Source organism: Caloenas nicobarica, chromosome 4 (genome assembly GCF_036013445.1).
Source record: "Caloenas nicobarica isolate bCalNic1 chromosome 4, bCalNic1.hap1, whole genome shotgun sequence".
Lineage (NCBI taxonomy): Eukaryota > Metazoa > Chordata > Aves > Columbiformes > Columbidae > Caloenas > Caloenas nicobarica.
This window is the reverse complement of record NC_088248.1, coordinates 45,588,880-45,602,743: the sequence shown is the minus strand read 5'-3', so window position 1 is coordinate 45,602,743 and position 13,864 is coordinate 45,588,880. Positions and strand designations below refer to the sequence as shown.

At 37.0% G+C, this 13,864-nt stretch overlaps 1 protein-coding gene and 1 long non-coding RNA gene across 20 annotated transcripts in view; one reads left to right on the top strand and one right to left on the bottom strand.

The window, feature by feature from the left end:
- LOC135988611 (uncharacterized) overlaps nt 1–13,864 on the bottom strand; it is a 51,811-nt gene that overhangs the window by 13,385 nt on the left and 24,562 nt on the right. Inside the window, exon 2 of the long non-coding RNA XR_010606179.1 lies at nt 2,159–2,264. This is a non-coding gene — a long non-coding RNA (uncharacterized LOC135988611). The remainder of the gene's footprint in view (nt 1–2,158; nt 2,265–13,864) is intronic.
- The window catches only part of LOC135988609 (sorbin and SH3 domain-containing protein 2-like), a 158,212-nt gene that overhangs the window by 133,498 nt on the left and 10,850 nt on the right, over nt 1–13,864 (top strand). For 10 of the 19 annotated variants that reach the window (XM_065634692.1, XM_065634687.1, XM_065634691.1 and 7 more), the window contains 7 exons: nt 2,187–2,278; nt 4,582–4,628; nt 5,937–6,051; nt 6,146–6,274; nt 7,986–8,189; nt 10,833–11,615; nt 12,617–12,805. In XM_065634692.1, coding sequence (XP_065490764.1) covers nt 2,187–2,278; nt 4,582–4,628; nt 5,937–6,051; nt 6,146–6,274; nt 7,986–8,189; nt 10,833–11,615; nt 12,617–12,805 — 1,559 coding nt within the window. The remainder of the gene's footprint in view (nt 1–2,186; nt 2,279–4,581; nt 4,629–5,936; nt 6,052–6,145; nt 6,275–7,985; nt 8,190–10,832; nt 11,616–12,616; nt 12,806–13,864) is intronic. The other 9 variants (XM_065634698.1, XM_065634697.1, XM_065634696.1 and 6 more) reach the window with 5 other exon arrangements.

Here is a 13,864-nt window from a genome sequence, read left to right as displayed (position 1 = left end):
TGACAGAGTAACTTTGAAAAGTTAATGGCATTGCAAAGCTATTCTTGAAATCACAAATGGATGTAAGAGAGAATGTCCTTAATATATCAGTTATGCAATATTTGATCAAACCTATCTTATCTTTAGTCTCACATATTTTTCTGTAACTTTTACAAGTACCACACTAGTAAATAAGTATTTCAAGAGAAATCAAAATTGAAGCTGTTACCGTCCCTTCTTAACTAGTTAAAATAGACATATTGAGAAAAGAGAATTTGGTAAAAACCAGCTATAAATGGCAGTTGAGGATTGAAGTAGTCATACGTGAGGCCTGATCATGATTAACCATGGCAGGCAGTACTACATGATGAGACTGAAGTTGATGGGGATTGTGCTGTTCACGTATCACAGTTGCTAGATGAGAATTTTCCAGTCCTTGAAAATAAGGAAATCTAGAGTGCAGAGTCAATGTGGATTCCTAACAGCTTCTGCAGCTCCGAAGGGGCCTGGCAGGAAGAAAGTGGTACACTCTGTCAACACTAATGTCCCTAAAGTAGCATAGAGAATGAGTACAGCAGAATATTCCACTGATTTCCAGCAGCGCCAGTCATGGCTGAGCTCTACTTCTAATGAAGTTTCATGTTTTGTTGGATCTGTGTGTGTCTCTTACAGCCACCATCCACAGAGAGACCCCCCAAGGTCATAGCAAAAGAACACTGAAAACTACTAATATTGACTGCATGAGGAGCTGTATAGAAATAAAGGAAATTGTTCTTCCTAAAGCTTCTGCATTTTCCCTCTTTCCCTCCCACATTCTTCTCTTTCTGACTGAGTTTAAAGAAAAAAAATAATAGATGTGTTTGGAGGCATTATATCTTAGGACTATGCAATGAGTATAGATCCTCATTCACAGACACATGCCATATCAAGAAAGCTGTCCAGAACTGGGACTGTGATATACTTGTTGGTGATGACATGCATGCAACTAATGAATATAAAGAATGAATATAATATAATATAAATATAAATAATAGAATATTAATAATATAATATAATATAAATATATAAAATATATATAAAATATATAAAAATCTAAATCTAAATATAAAATAATATAATATAATATAAATAATAATGAACATAAAGAATATGATTATCTCATTTTTTGCCTCCCCTGTATTTATCAATAGCCTCAAGTTTTTGTTGCTTAGCCAACAGATTACTGGAGACCATCTACACTTTTCTTCTGCAAGACCCCAACATACGGGATGAGATGCTTTCAGTTCTTTTTTTTCCACTTGTACTTCTTTAGAAATGTATGGGTTTTGTAGGAACAGATTGTGTGAATGATGTCAAAGGAAGACAAACTTCAGTCACATGTCTCCACTAGCAGGTATCACTGCAGCAGTAGGAGACTAAAACAGTAAATCTCAGAAGTCAAGAGGCAATTCATTTCATCCTCTGATTTGAAATAATTCTGTTGTATTTTCATTTCGCACTGGCAACTTGCAGAGCTATAAAGAGTGTAAGATTTTGATTTTATTTCTATTAAAACATGAAAAGATGTGTTCACCATCCTATAATATACAATTCTATAATAAGCATTGGTAAATTGTGCTTTGGAGAAAAATCTGCCACATAGATTGGTAAAAATTTGTACTCCATCTCTTAAAACAGAGTTGTTATCATGAAATAATATCCTTTTAAATACCCTTGTGCTGCCTAACGCCCTTCGCAAAGTAGAAACACAGATTACTTAGGAGAAACCAATTTTTCTTCGCTGTTTTCTCATTGAAGCATGCTTTCATCATGTTTTGTGCATGTAATTATGTGTTTATATTGTTGGCATTCCGAAACAGTTTCTTGCAACATGATGAAGGCCTGGTGGGCTCTCATGTCTTCCATTTGGTCCAGCAGGGCTGCATCCCCGAGTACAGCGAGGCAGCATTTTCCTCTCTCAGTCCTCTGCCATACATTCTCTGCTGTGGATCAGAGGGCAGCCTTTGCCTTTGCTTGAGAGTCAGTACCTTTTTTCTTTTTTTTCCCCAAGGTGCACTTCAGCCATCATATCATGTGCTTTTCTTTCTATTAAAGGTAAAATAATTGATTTCAAAAGCGCTTCACCCCCCTAAATGAAACCAAGCAGCATCACAGGTTTGAATGGTTTTGTTTAATTTACCATAGTTTCACATAATTTCTGTTTTCAGTAGATCAGGAGTCTCCTGGAAACTATTCTTCTGCTTTCACTGATGTGGGACGATGTACTCCAAGGGAGAGAAGAGGAACTACAGATAAAGAGGTAGTGAAACAACAATAAATAATGCAGCAATATCCATATGGAAAATTGTTAATATATCTGAGACAAGATATGTGTTGATTTTAAGACACTGTCATGATACAGCCCAAAAGAACAGTTACTTATCAAATCATCAGATGGCACAGCATCCTTCTTTTTTCATTAAAGAGATTGGTACTTCAATAAAGTAAAATAATATCAAGCTTTGTAAGATAAGCTGCTGCTCCTATCTATGATTAAATAGATATGGGCATAAATTTACTAGTCATTAATAGGCTCTGTCAAAGTTGACCAGAGTCGGTGTTTGGGACAGAGAAGAATAGCAGATGTGACCGGCGAAAGGCTTTGCTGAGAACCAGGGCGTTACACAGAGAAACCTCCTCAGTAGTTTCAAAACAGATGCAAAGAATATCTGTATTTTACCATTATTTTTGTTTAGAAAAAGCAAAAACGCTGCTGTTAGTGTGTTAGACAAAACCACTTATCCCAAGAGCGATCTCTAATTTCTGTAACAGTTGGTGATTGTAATTGTATAATGATTGCTTATATTAATGTTTTGGAAGAGGAAATGGAAGCAGGCATACAATATTTAAAGTAACACAAAATATCAATGAAAAGAATACACCAAAAAATTGAGTATATCATTCAGTGTCTTAAGAATATTTCTATATCTAGAACTATAAATGCTCTCCAAACAGGCTTCACTGATTTGATTCAATCATAAAGTAAATACGTTCATATTAGCCAACATCCACAAGCCATAGATTGTTAACATTTTCCATTGATTTTTATTAAAATATTGCACAAAATAATGGCAGCATAAGAGAGTACTGTATTTTAACTGCTAATAAATATTTAAGTTTTTGCCCTTGGCCATCTACCTTGTTAAATGGTGGTACAGGTTAGAACTGGTTACAGGATCTGAATTCAGATCCACTTATACCCCACTGACATGGTTATATTGCTGCAATTCGATTAAGAGACTGGTTTCAAAAAAAACCATTACAAAGTAAAGATTAAAAAAGTTCCAGGAGCCATAGTGTATGTTCCTTTTAAAGAATTCTGTGACATTGAAAGTCATCGTTCAAACTGAAAACATGTAAAACACTACAAGCCATTCAAGCGAAGACAAAGTTCTAGGGATGCTAGATGTGCCAGATGATAAGAAGGGAGAGAACCCAGTTGAGAATATCTGGCCTGTTAGAAGGGGAAAATGCGAAACTTACAACTGTCACTTTTTATTCCTCTATAAAAAGATGTGCATACTTACATCATTACAAATAGTATCTCTCAGAAACAGTGCAATCAGCTTGTTCTAGTCACCAATATATCCCAGAGAGAGATTTTTTAAAATTTAGCAATCTCATCTGTGCAAGTACTTGCAGAGAAAGACTAAATCACTTTCCCAAATATCCTCATATAATACTGCTAATTGCTTCTTGCACCTTCCTCTGAAGTCTCTAGTGCTGGTTGTCCATCAGAGGCAGTCACTACGTGAGTGAGGCTCTTGGGTCAGATCACAGTTTGTGTTTTCAGCACAGCTTTGAAAACAGTGAAAGTATAGGTGTCAACCACATAGGTGAGGAGGCACAGAGATGGTTTACAGTTTCATTTTTTAAACAATATTGAGCTTACAGATACTTGGTGATAGAACTTGATAAAGAAATTAGAGGAATCATTTGATGTGATTGTCTGTGATAGGAAGAGAGCTGCACAGATGACTCAGGACATCACTTCCAGTCCTGTGTTTCTCATACTTTCTTAGAAGTATGGATGTGGTTACAGCAATTGAAAATATTCCCTACCTTTTCCAGCTGTCAGAGTAACTTTTTCTTTATATATATATATACACACACACACACACACACATTATATATATAAAAGTGATGGGGTATTTACAGTTGAAATTAGCTTAAAGATAACAAGTTTAACAGCAGAGGCATCTAAAGTATTGGAGAACATGAAGCATGCAAATTTCTGTTCTACCTAGAGATCTAGTTGCCTACGAGTCACATTGGCATTTAGTTAACTTTTTTTTTTTACTTTTTTACTTCTCTTAAACATAAAGTTGCAAAGCAATCTGTATTAAAATTTAGCTGCTATTTCTATTTTTAAAAGGCTAAGTCCCAAACACCTAACTGCCTTAAAAAAAGAAGCTGTGTATTTAATTGCCTATTACTGCAAGAACCAGTTTAAGGCACATGTCCTTTATCTTTTTGGATCTTGGTCAACTTTTTAAAAGCTGAAACATGTTTACCATATAGTAATACTACCTGAATGTATTAATCACTTTGCCTACTTTTCAGAAACTACCAGCTAGAGCTGTATATGACTTTAAAGCTCAGACTTCTAAGTAAGTACTGGACTTATGTTCATTTAAGAATCCATAATTCAAGAAAACTCTTTATAGCACTTGTGGCAGCTAACTGCTGCTCTAGCCAGTTTCAGTAGCAAATGCCATGGAAGCAGAGGACCCTGCTTGTCGTCACTGTAGTCTCCACATTAACTAACTGTGCGAGAAGTTATTTTGTATTAAAAATGTCTTAAATTATTCTCCATTGTATTTGAACACATGAATGGCTGGGCATCGTTAGCCTTTTTGAGCATGCGTCCTGAGGGTCACCCACTGGGTGCTCTTCATTTATTGCAAATTGTGTTTAGGTTACACAAGATACGGTGCTTAAAATACTGTCATGTAGAGCATGCGTATCAAAATTCTGTATAATGCTTCACCATCTTCTTGTCTGTCTTAACATACACAGGCTCCCTGCAGGATGTGTCATGTCCCACACCAAGACAAACCACAGTGGTCCATAAGAAAAACAAAATTATCAGTCACTGAGAGAGTCAAAGTAGAGTGCCTGTATTTCATTCCTGCTGCTGTTCTGATGATCCAGCACATTTAAATGATATTTAGATATGGCCAAACATTGACACTAGAATTACATTAGCTGTGTCTGATAGAAAACTCACAACTTGAATGATCAGAACAGCAGATTAGCTCTTGAAAAACCAAACGGATGATACAGAAGAGAAATCCCAGGCCAAGATCTGAAAATGTTCATAAGGAATTGGATCATTCTCTTTTTGGGTATCCAATATTATGTGTATCACAGGCCCCGAGTATCAGAAATTCTGAGAACATAATCCTGTGGTTTTCATGCTTCTGAACAGCTGTCTTTAGAGAAAAATGTGTAGAGCAGAAGCATGCCAAGCCGTGCTGCTGCAAAAAGGTAGTAATAGGCCATAGATATGTGGGATATATTCTGTAGTTTTCCCTACTGATTTCATGAAGAACAAGAAATACTCCTCAGATGCTTGTCATAAAAACCATGCCTAAACAGGCGATCCCAAAGACATCATACTTGCATGCAGACGCTAAACTATGTGCTCTGGTAATAACTGGCAATACTCCCTGGAATCACAGTGTAAAACAGGCCTGTATAACTTACGGATAGTACCTGGGATTTATAAATGTGAATACTTTCATTTTATATGCTATAATCGACTGGTAAATGCACCATAGCTGTCACGCTTTTTCTTCAAATGTTTAGTTGCTACATTCTGTTTCAGTTCCAAACTGTAAAGATCTCAGAAACTATGCCAGTAGAGGAGTTAAATGTAAAGCTGTAAACATCTGATCTAAATAAATTTGTTACAGAGAGCTGTCCTTTAAGAAAGGAGATACTGTTTATATCCTCAGGAAAATTGATCAAAACTGGTATGAGGGTGAGCACCATGGAAGAGTTGGAATATTCCCCATTTCTTATGTCGAGGTTCGTTCTGTTTTAATTCCTTGAATTAGTTCGGGTAATAAGTCCACAAACTGCATGAGAATGATGAAAATCTGGTTGGTTTGTTTTTTCTTAGAAACTTTCTCCCCCAGAAAAAGCACAGCCTGCCAGGCCACCTCCCCCTGCACAGATTGGAGAGATTGGAGAAGCTATTGCCAAATATAATTTCAGTGCAGACACAAATGTGGAGTTATCGCTTAGAAAGGTACAGTTTAAAAACTACCTTTGTCAAAATACCATTATAGCGTCTACTGCTACATAGAATTAATATATAGGTAAACACTGTACTGTACTTTGTACTTCAATATTTGCTATGTACAAAAGAATGTAGTGGTAGAAAACTACTAACATATAATATCTTATTGGCTTGCACAGTCTTTCACAGCTAACTGCAAATAGTTTAAAGATGTTGTGCATGTAAACTGATTTGTGAGACACTGGCATATGCAAACATCTACTAACTGCCCACCTAAATTTCTAGTTTTCACTGCAATTATCCGTTCCTTTTTTTAATAATTACTAATATTTCTTGTTGTCACAGTTATCATGTTAAGGTTTTTAATACAGAAAAATACAGAAAATAGAAAATATAGAAAAAAAGCTCAGAGAGATTTTTGTGACTGTACCAGTCCTTGCAAGTATCTCATTTAATAACAGTCTGCTTTTTATAACATTGTCTTTTCTTTTTGTATGCACATCCTCATGGTTATACTTTATTACACATGAGCAAAACAAGTGTTAAATTTCTGAGGTTTGAGACACACTGGAATATTACCTCTGCAGAGAAACTTTATTATTGCAGATATTATATACTTAGTTGTGAGTAGGATATAACTTTTATCCACTGGCAAGTTCTGACCCTTAGTTTTTTTAAGAATTAGAGGTCATAGAAGTTACCCAGTGGTTTGTTTTTCTTTTGAAATAAGAGTAAGGATACCATTTCTCGATGCTGACCTAGAGCCTAATCCAGCATCACTGAAGATGTCAAAGAGGTCTAAAAAAAAAAAATCAGGAATAGGAACTTAGAGAACTAGTGGCTGGAGGTAGTTTGATGATTTATTGCTTTTTAAAATTCTCTTTTGTTCTTATTGTGGTGGTTATAATCTTGGTTTGTTTTTAGAAGTTTGTTTTTAAAAGTTAACTTGCACTGGTTTTCTATTGTTCCATCTCACTAAAGATAATTTTAGGGTGCTCCACAAATCAACTGCAGAAACAAAATTACAGAAACCCAAGAGAACACAAAACTAATAAGGAAGGATTTGTTGTAAAAAACACATCATGTAAAACAAAGGAGAGGGTAGATCATGAAGTTTCACTACAGAGAAAAGTTTAATAGAAAGCTGATATTTTCCATTTCAGTTGCTAAATTCTCTAAAAACAGCAACTGCCTCATCTTTTTTACACAGGAAATGCATTTCTTTCTCTCATCTTTCCCATGAACTCATTTTTCAACTTTGTACCCCTACATGTTCCAGTTTTACTGATAACAAAGCACTCACATGGGTTTCATTGGTTAACTTTTATTACTTTTAAGGAAAAATGGGCATAGCAGTCATTATTGCATATTACAAGTTTGGTTGTTAGCTGGTAGTTTGGCCAATTATTAAAACAGGTTATGTTCCAAAGAAAAATGTAAAAGTTAGTCCCCCAGCCAAGAGTAGGAGACTACATGAGATTTCCCTCTGATAAAAGAATAGCATTTGCGGTCCATAACAAGTGCTTGGTTTTGCTGGAATGGTAGTTGTATCCATGGCTATATGTGGTTACTATAAAGGAGTGAAAATGGAGACGATTCTCAAGATTGATGGGAAACAGCCCTGCAGGGAAAATAACACTATGTCTTAAAACAATATCTGCTATTAAAAAAAAACCTTACACTGTATCTGCTGATAACTCATTTTCATAATGCATTTCAGGGAGACAGAGTAATTCTTCTTAAGCGAGTTGATCAAAACTGGTATGAAGGTAAAATACCAGGAACCAACAGACAAGGCATCTTCCCTGTTTCCTATGTAGAAGTCATCAAAAAGAATGCATCAAAAAGTGTTGATGACTACCCTGATCCTCCGATACCCCAAAGCTATTCTAGTGACAGAATACACCATTTAAGTTCAACTAAGGTAAGGATATTTTTTTCTTTGCCATCACCCCTAGAGTGGGTTTAGAAAGACTTGTAATTTTTTTGCTAACATGATACATAATTTATGCATTAAGTACACTACATTTTCTTTCCCGCATAGGTAGAATTGCATTACTAACTTGTTATTAAAATATTTTAATAGCCAAGTGTGTATCCTACATTCCGCCAGGATTTTTGCTCTTTTCTTCATTAGCATTAGTGTATTATTGATGATTTTGAACACTCAAGATGGAAACTTTTCTAAATCTTCCTCTTTACCTTTGTTTATCTCTTCAGCAGTGGGTTTTGTGTGTGATTATAAACTACTTATCCTGCTATTAATCTCTATTTTTTTCAGTTGCTTTTCCCCCTTTTCTACTTTAATATACTTGCATATTGATGCTCCTTTAGATGCTTCAACTTTGAGATAAGTTCCACATTTATTTGCAGCTTTGGGGACAGCTACCAAAAGATGTAATTTATAGACAATAGTGGCATCTGAAAATATTGCTTAAGACTAAATAATATTAGCTGGTTTGGGACAGTTGCTAGAACAGGTCTTGTCTGGTTTTCCAGAATGTGTCACAACAGAGAACTACCTCCTCTCTCTTCTGTTCCAACAAAATTGTTGAACTGAAGTGGCATCAAATTCCGTAGCTGCAGACTGAGGTATTTATAAGCTGGGGCCCCTTTTTGTCACAGGAATCCAGAGGTTCCTGAAGCCAAGAGTATGAGGCAACTTAGTTGCTCCATATTACAGAGCTCCCTCCATGTGGAGATGCCTCTCTCCTCTTTTTCTACGGAGCAGGCTCCTCCCTAAGGCATCGTGCAGCTTAAGCTGGTGATTGTCGAGCATAGGGGATGCTTCAGAGCCTTTACATTCAGGTAACAAAACTGTCCTGCCACTATTATCAAGTTAGTTCTGTAAGGGAAGAAAGGGGAAGAAGCCTTCTTTGTAACATAGGAAACTTTTGCAATCATCTTGTTCTAGTGTAAGTCAGTAAAAAAAAAAAAAAAAAAAAGAGCCTCTATTGATGCTTTTAAACAACCATCTCGTTTCTTAATTCAACGGTGGCAATCCCGTGTAAGAAGACATCTTGTTCCTGACTACCTAGAAGGACTTCAGCAGGGCTGAACGTGTTCTGGAGTTCACCACAATTACTGATACCACTTTTCCTGTTCCTTTGGGAGTTTTAGCCCATATCACTCCCTGTTGCTAGAGCTATTGCGCTAAATTTCTCTGACCTATTGGCAATACAAATAAACAATACAAGTCCGGAGCAAACTTTGCTTTCCTTAACTTGGCCTAGACTATCTATATCTGTAGCTCTTGCGCACCCTGTGGCCACAGGAAACTAGAAATGGGAGTGTCTCCTCAGCAGAATTATTGACCTTAAAACCACCGGTTAGAGGTCCTTGTTCAAGAGATAATAGGAGGGAAAGAGATTGAGTATTGCTTGTAACGGCCTAGCTCTTTTTTAGTAGACTGCATTGTATCATTCTATAGGCTATTTGCTTTGGTACAGAAGACTCTATAACAAAGGTTTGTCTAACTATAAAATAAAGCTATTTGCCTCAAGAAAACTCAAGCAGAAGGTAAGTAAATTAACCTTCCTATTCTGTGACATTATTGTAGCCTTTGGAAATTAATTTCCTATTCTAGGGTAATACTTAAAGTCTAAAGTAGTCCAGATAACTTAGAGAGATGTACATCTAATAGTTCTGGATAATTCTAACAGTGAGAACAAAATATTTTCCATTCAATTTTAATTTTGAAGAATAGTAACAAAAATGCATTTTCAGTATTTACTGAAGCAATGGATATCTACTGATGCTGTGTACGTATGACTCGCCAGTCTGTCATTCTTACAAAAGGACATTTCTTTTACCAGAAGGATACTTCAATCAATATTATGTAATGGTACTCAAAATATACTGCTGTGTACTTTGCTGTCACTGTTTTAAAAGCATTGTTGACTGCCTACATTCATGTAGAAATGAATTTACCTTTCACAAATGTTTGGCATTCTGAACTAATAGGATTACTTTTGAAGAAAAATGCATTCTGTAGCTGCTCATGCCTTAATAAAAGTATGCAATGTGTTAAAGATGTTTCTTAAGCATGTATGCAGAAGTACTAAGAAAAAGTATAAGTAGTGGCATTTGGATAATTAGAAGTCACCTCAGTTGTTACAGTTTAAAAGAAATACTTAATGACACCTGAAGTGTACTTCTGAAAATACCATTCTCAAAATAACAGTAATGGTCCAGGGAAAATTACATTAATATTAATTGTATGATTTAATAACCTGTGACAGGCTCGCTAACAGAGCACCATAAGTAATATATTAATAACTTTAGCAGATCAAATGCAGGTTGCCTTCATGAATGTAATTATTCTGGTCTGTCTTAATGTTTGACATTTAAGGCCCAAGCCAGAACCTGATACAGTTTCATTTTTCAAATGTCTTTCCTGCTGTTCTGATTCATCTCGTAAGGATTTCAGACACATGTGCTCACTGAAATGATACCCTATAATCCAGATGGTGGCACAGACAGACATTTTTCTTTTCCAGTCTACTCATATCTTAGCTCTCTTACATGCTTATTTATTTAAATTCCCATGTTCTTCTTATTTTTGAAGTTGCCTTCCCAAGCACTGTCCCCACTTGCCAGACACTTTTCCTCTTCTTGGTCACACATTGATCAAAAGATTCTCCAGGCTGCCACAAGTGACTGGTTTTCAAGGACTGTTGGGTTTTCACCTTCAAGTGTGTCCATCTTACCTCCTCCACCACTTCCTGACAGTTTTCTTTGTGACTTAGAAGAACTCAATTCTTTGGCATTAACAACATCTCAATCTGTAGCAGTGTCCCCAGGTAATAGCGTTCACCGACTTAAAGATGATCACTTTATTCCAAATACGGAGGTCTCTCTCAGCTCTCCTACAGCTCTTCCTCTGCCCTTTCTTGTATCTACCTCTGCCTCACCTTCAGCCAGCTCATCTCATGACATAGCGTATAAGCATACCTGCAAAAATACCAAACCAGGAAAAGATGAAGACTTGAGAGGTATACTCGACTCTTCAGTTGTTGAAGTATCTAGAGGCTTGTCAGATACTACGAAAGAGGGTGAACATGTTGGCGCTATCTGTAACATCCCTTCGCCACATGAAGGTGGCTCTGTCTCCAGCGTGCTAGCTGCAACTGCTGAAAACGAAGAGAAAATCTGTACTGCAGTTCATATAGGGGATGAGTCAAAGCCTCAAGAATCAGATTTCTACGGAGAAGCACAACAGACAACAGAAGAATTGCCAAGACTCTATATAGAGGAGGATCTGGGAAATGACAATTTAGAATTCCCAATAGCAAGTGGAGGAGACTCCATGGTATGTTATGAAGGATACACTTCACTGAATATTGATAAGGTATTTAAATTTCTAAGAAACCTGGGCTTTGCATTCAGATAGCTTACTCGCTATAATTATTCCCTGCCTTTTCTTGCATTTACATGTTTGTATTGTGCACAGGCACAGTTTCATACTATTGCATTGGATAAAAATTGTCAGTGTCAGGGGACAGTCCTTTCTCGTCAGCAGGTGTATACACCGTTTTAAGTGCTCTGGTGTATCAGTTCTGCGAGTCCTTTCCCTTCTGTCCGTGTTAGCTGCCATGGAGCTGCTGATGCAGAAAGCCAGTGAACCGTTTTCCTCACTGGCCTATTCATGTCACCCTTTTTGAGCCTGAGGGCCCAGCAAGCAAACGCTATCAGCAGCCTTCCAAAGGAGGGACATGCCTCCTGCAGAGACTCCGCCATTTGTACTTCACATGTGTCACTTCGCCAGCCCATATATTTATAGTCCACTCTGTTACAAGAATGTGACTGATAATAACAGATCAGATTTTGTTTGGCAGTTATTTCCCCCTAAATCCCTCCCCAGTTCCTCTTTGGGACAGCACAACACTGAACTATCGTAAATGCGTGCTAGCCATTAAATTCCACAATATCACTACACAGATTGTGTGGTTTCTAGGCAAAGTTTTAGAACAGATCTTTTCTGTCCAGCACTGTTCAAGCAGTTGTTTTGGCTGGCATATGCAAAAATGTAAATCAGATACTTAGGACAACATGTTTTATGCTAAATGTAAAACCAGTTACTTGGAAAGATTTTGCAGGCTGCCTCTGCCCCTACTTCACCTGAAAAACACAGGAGAAAACCATAATAGATATGAAATCAACTGCCACAAATAGTGACTTGTTTTGATCTCTGAGGGAAGGATTTTCTTCCAGAATAGTAGACTGACTAATTAGAAAATTAGCATCACATTTCTGACTGTTCAGGTTAGTTACATGACTCCATATTGCACATTTTATGTCCTTCACAGCTGGTTTAATAGCACAATTCTCATTTTTCTTAAATACTTAAAGCCAGCTTTACTTTCTGTGGGGACATCAGGAGACTCCGATCCTCCCTTCCGCCTTTCTTCTAATCATCCATTTCACTCTGCCAAGGCATCAGCTTCTCACTCTGTTCCTACAACACCCCCGGCTACTGCTTCCCTCTCACCTCCTCTCCTCTCTAAACCCTCAAATCAGCAGGAGAAAGGCTCACCAAAGGTAAAGGTAACTGCACCCCTCGAGTATGGATTGTTGCAACTCTTTATGTCTGTTAAATAACTGCCAGGCTAACACTGAGTTTGATCTTTTCAGAGGTATTGTTTCCTTTACTAATATTAAATAACACAGCACTTGGAGTATTAAGATAGGCCTTCTTCAAGTGAAACACAAGGTAAAACTATGACGGTTATGATACAATGAAATAGCTTAAGGAGATACCAGTGACAGGAAAGCAGAAAGCTTTCCATTCAATTTCAAGTCCATATCAGGACATCAGTAACTCTTATTTAATTGAAAGAAACAGAGTCATATTCAAGTACACAGAAACTAAGCAACATTTGTAGTTTTAAAGTGTTTGCAATTTCAATCGAAAGCCTGGGTGAAGATTCACAAAAGCACCACTGCAGAGGGTCCTGTTCTAAATACCAGTTCTGTTAGTCAAGGACTAGACAAAGATTATTCCCTCCTCAAGACTACACTTTGTGTCAGCATTGCAGCTCTGTGGCAGAAAAATGAAATCTGGGAAGCCGATTGCTCTAGACAGACAAAGTCAATTTCCAGTGGAGCTTAGACCCAAAGTCAATTTCTAGTGCTGTCACCCAGAGAGTCCATTTGCTCATGAAAAGGAGAAAAAGTCATGTAAAAAGTTGGAGAAGCTGTACTAGAAAAAGATATCATTACATCTGTAGCAAAAAAAAGAAAAAAAAAAAAAACAAACAACCTGCCACATCTTACAGTGTTTGCTCATAGAAAACCCAGACATAAAGGGCTTGCAGAAGTCTTAAGGTCCACCAGCTCTCTTGGGTTTTTTCCTGAAGTAGGGAAGAGACATCAGGGTTCCCTCCAGGGCATGAATCTGTCATGGGTTTAGGTATGTTTCACCTCAAAGAAGGGTTAAAACATAGTATTGCATTTGTTTCTGCAACTTTGAATAATTTGTCAGTTGTGCAGTGCTTTTGATGGGTACTTTTTGCTTAGCTTAACCAACAAAATTCAGGAAATTCCTCATCTACACTGAAATTCTTTTTAGGTGACCCCGATATTCCTCGCTTTTGTTTG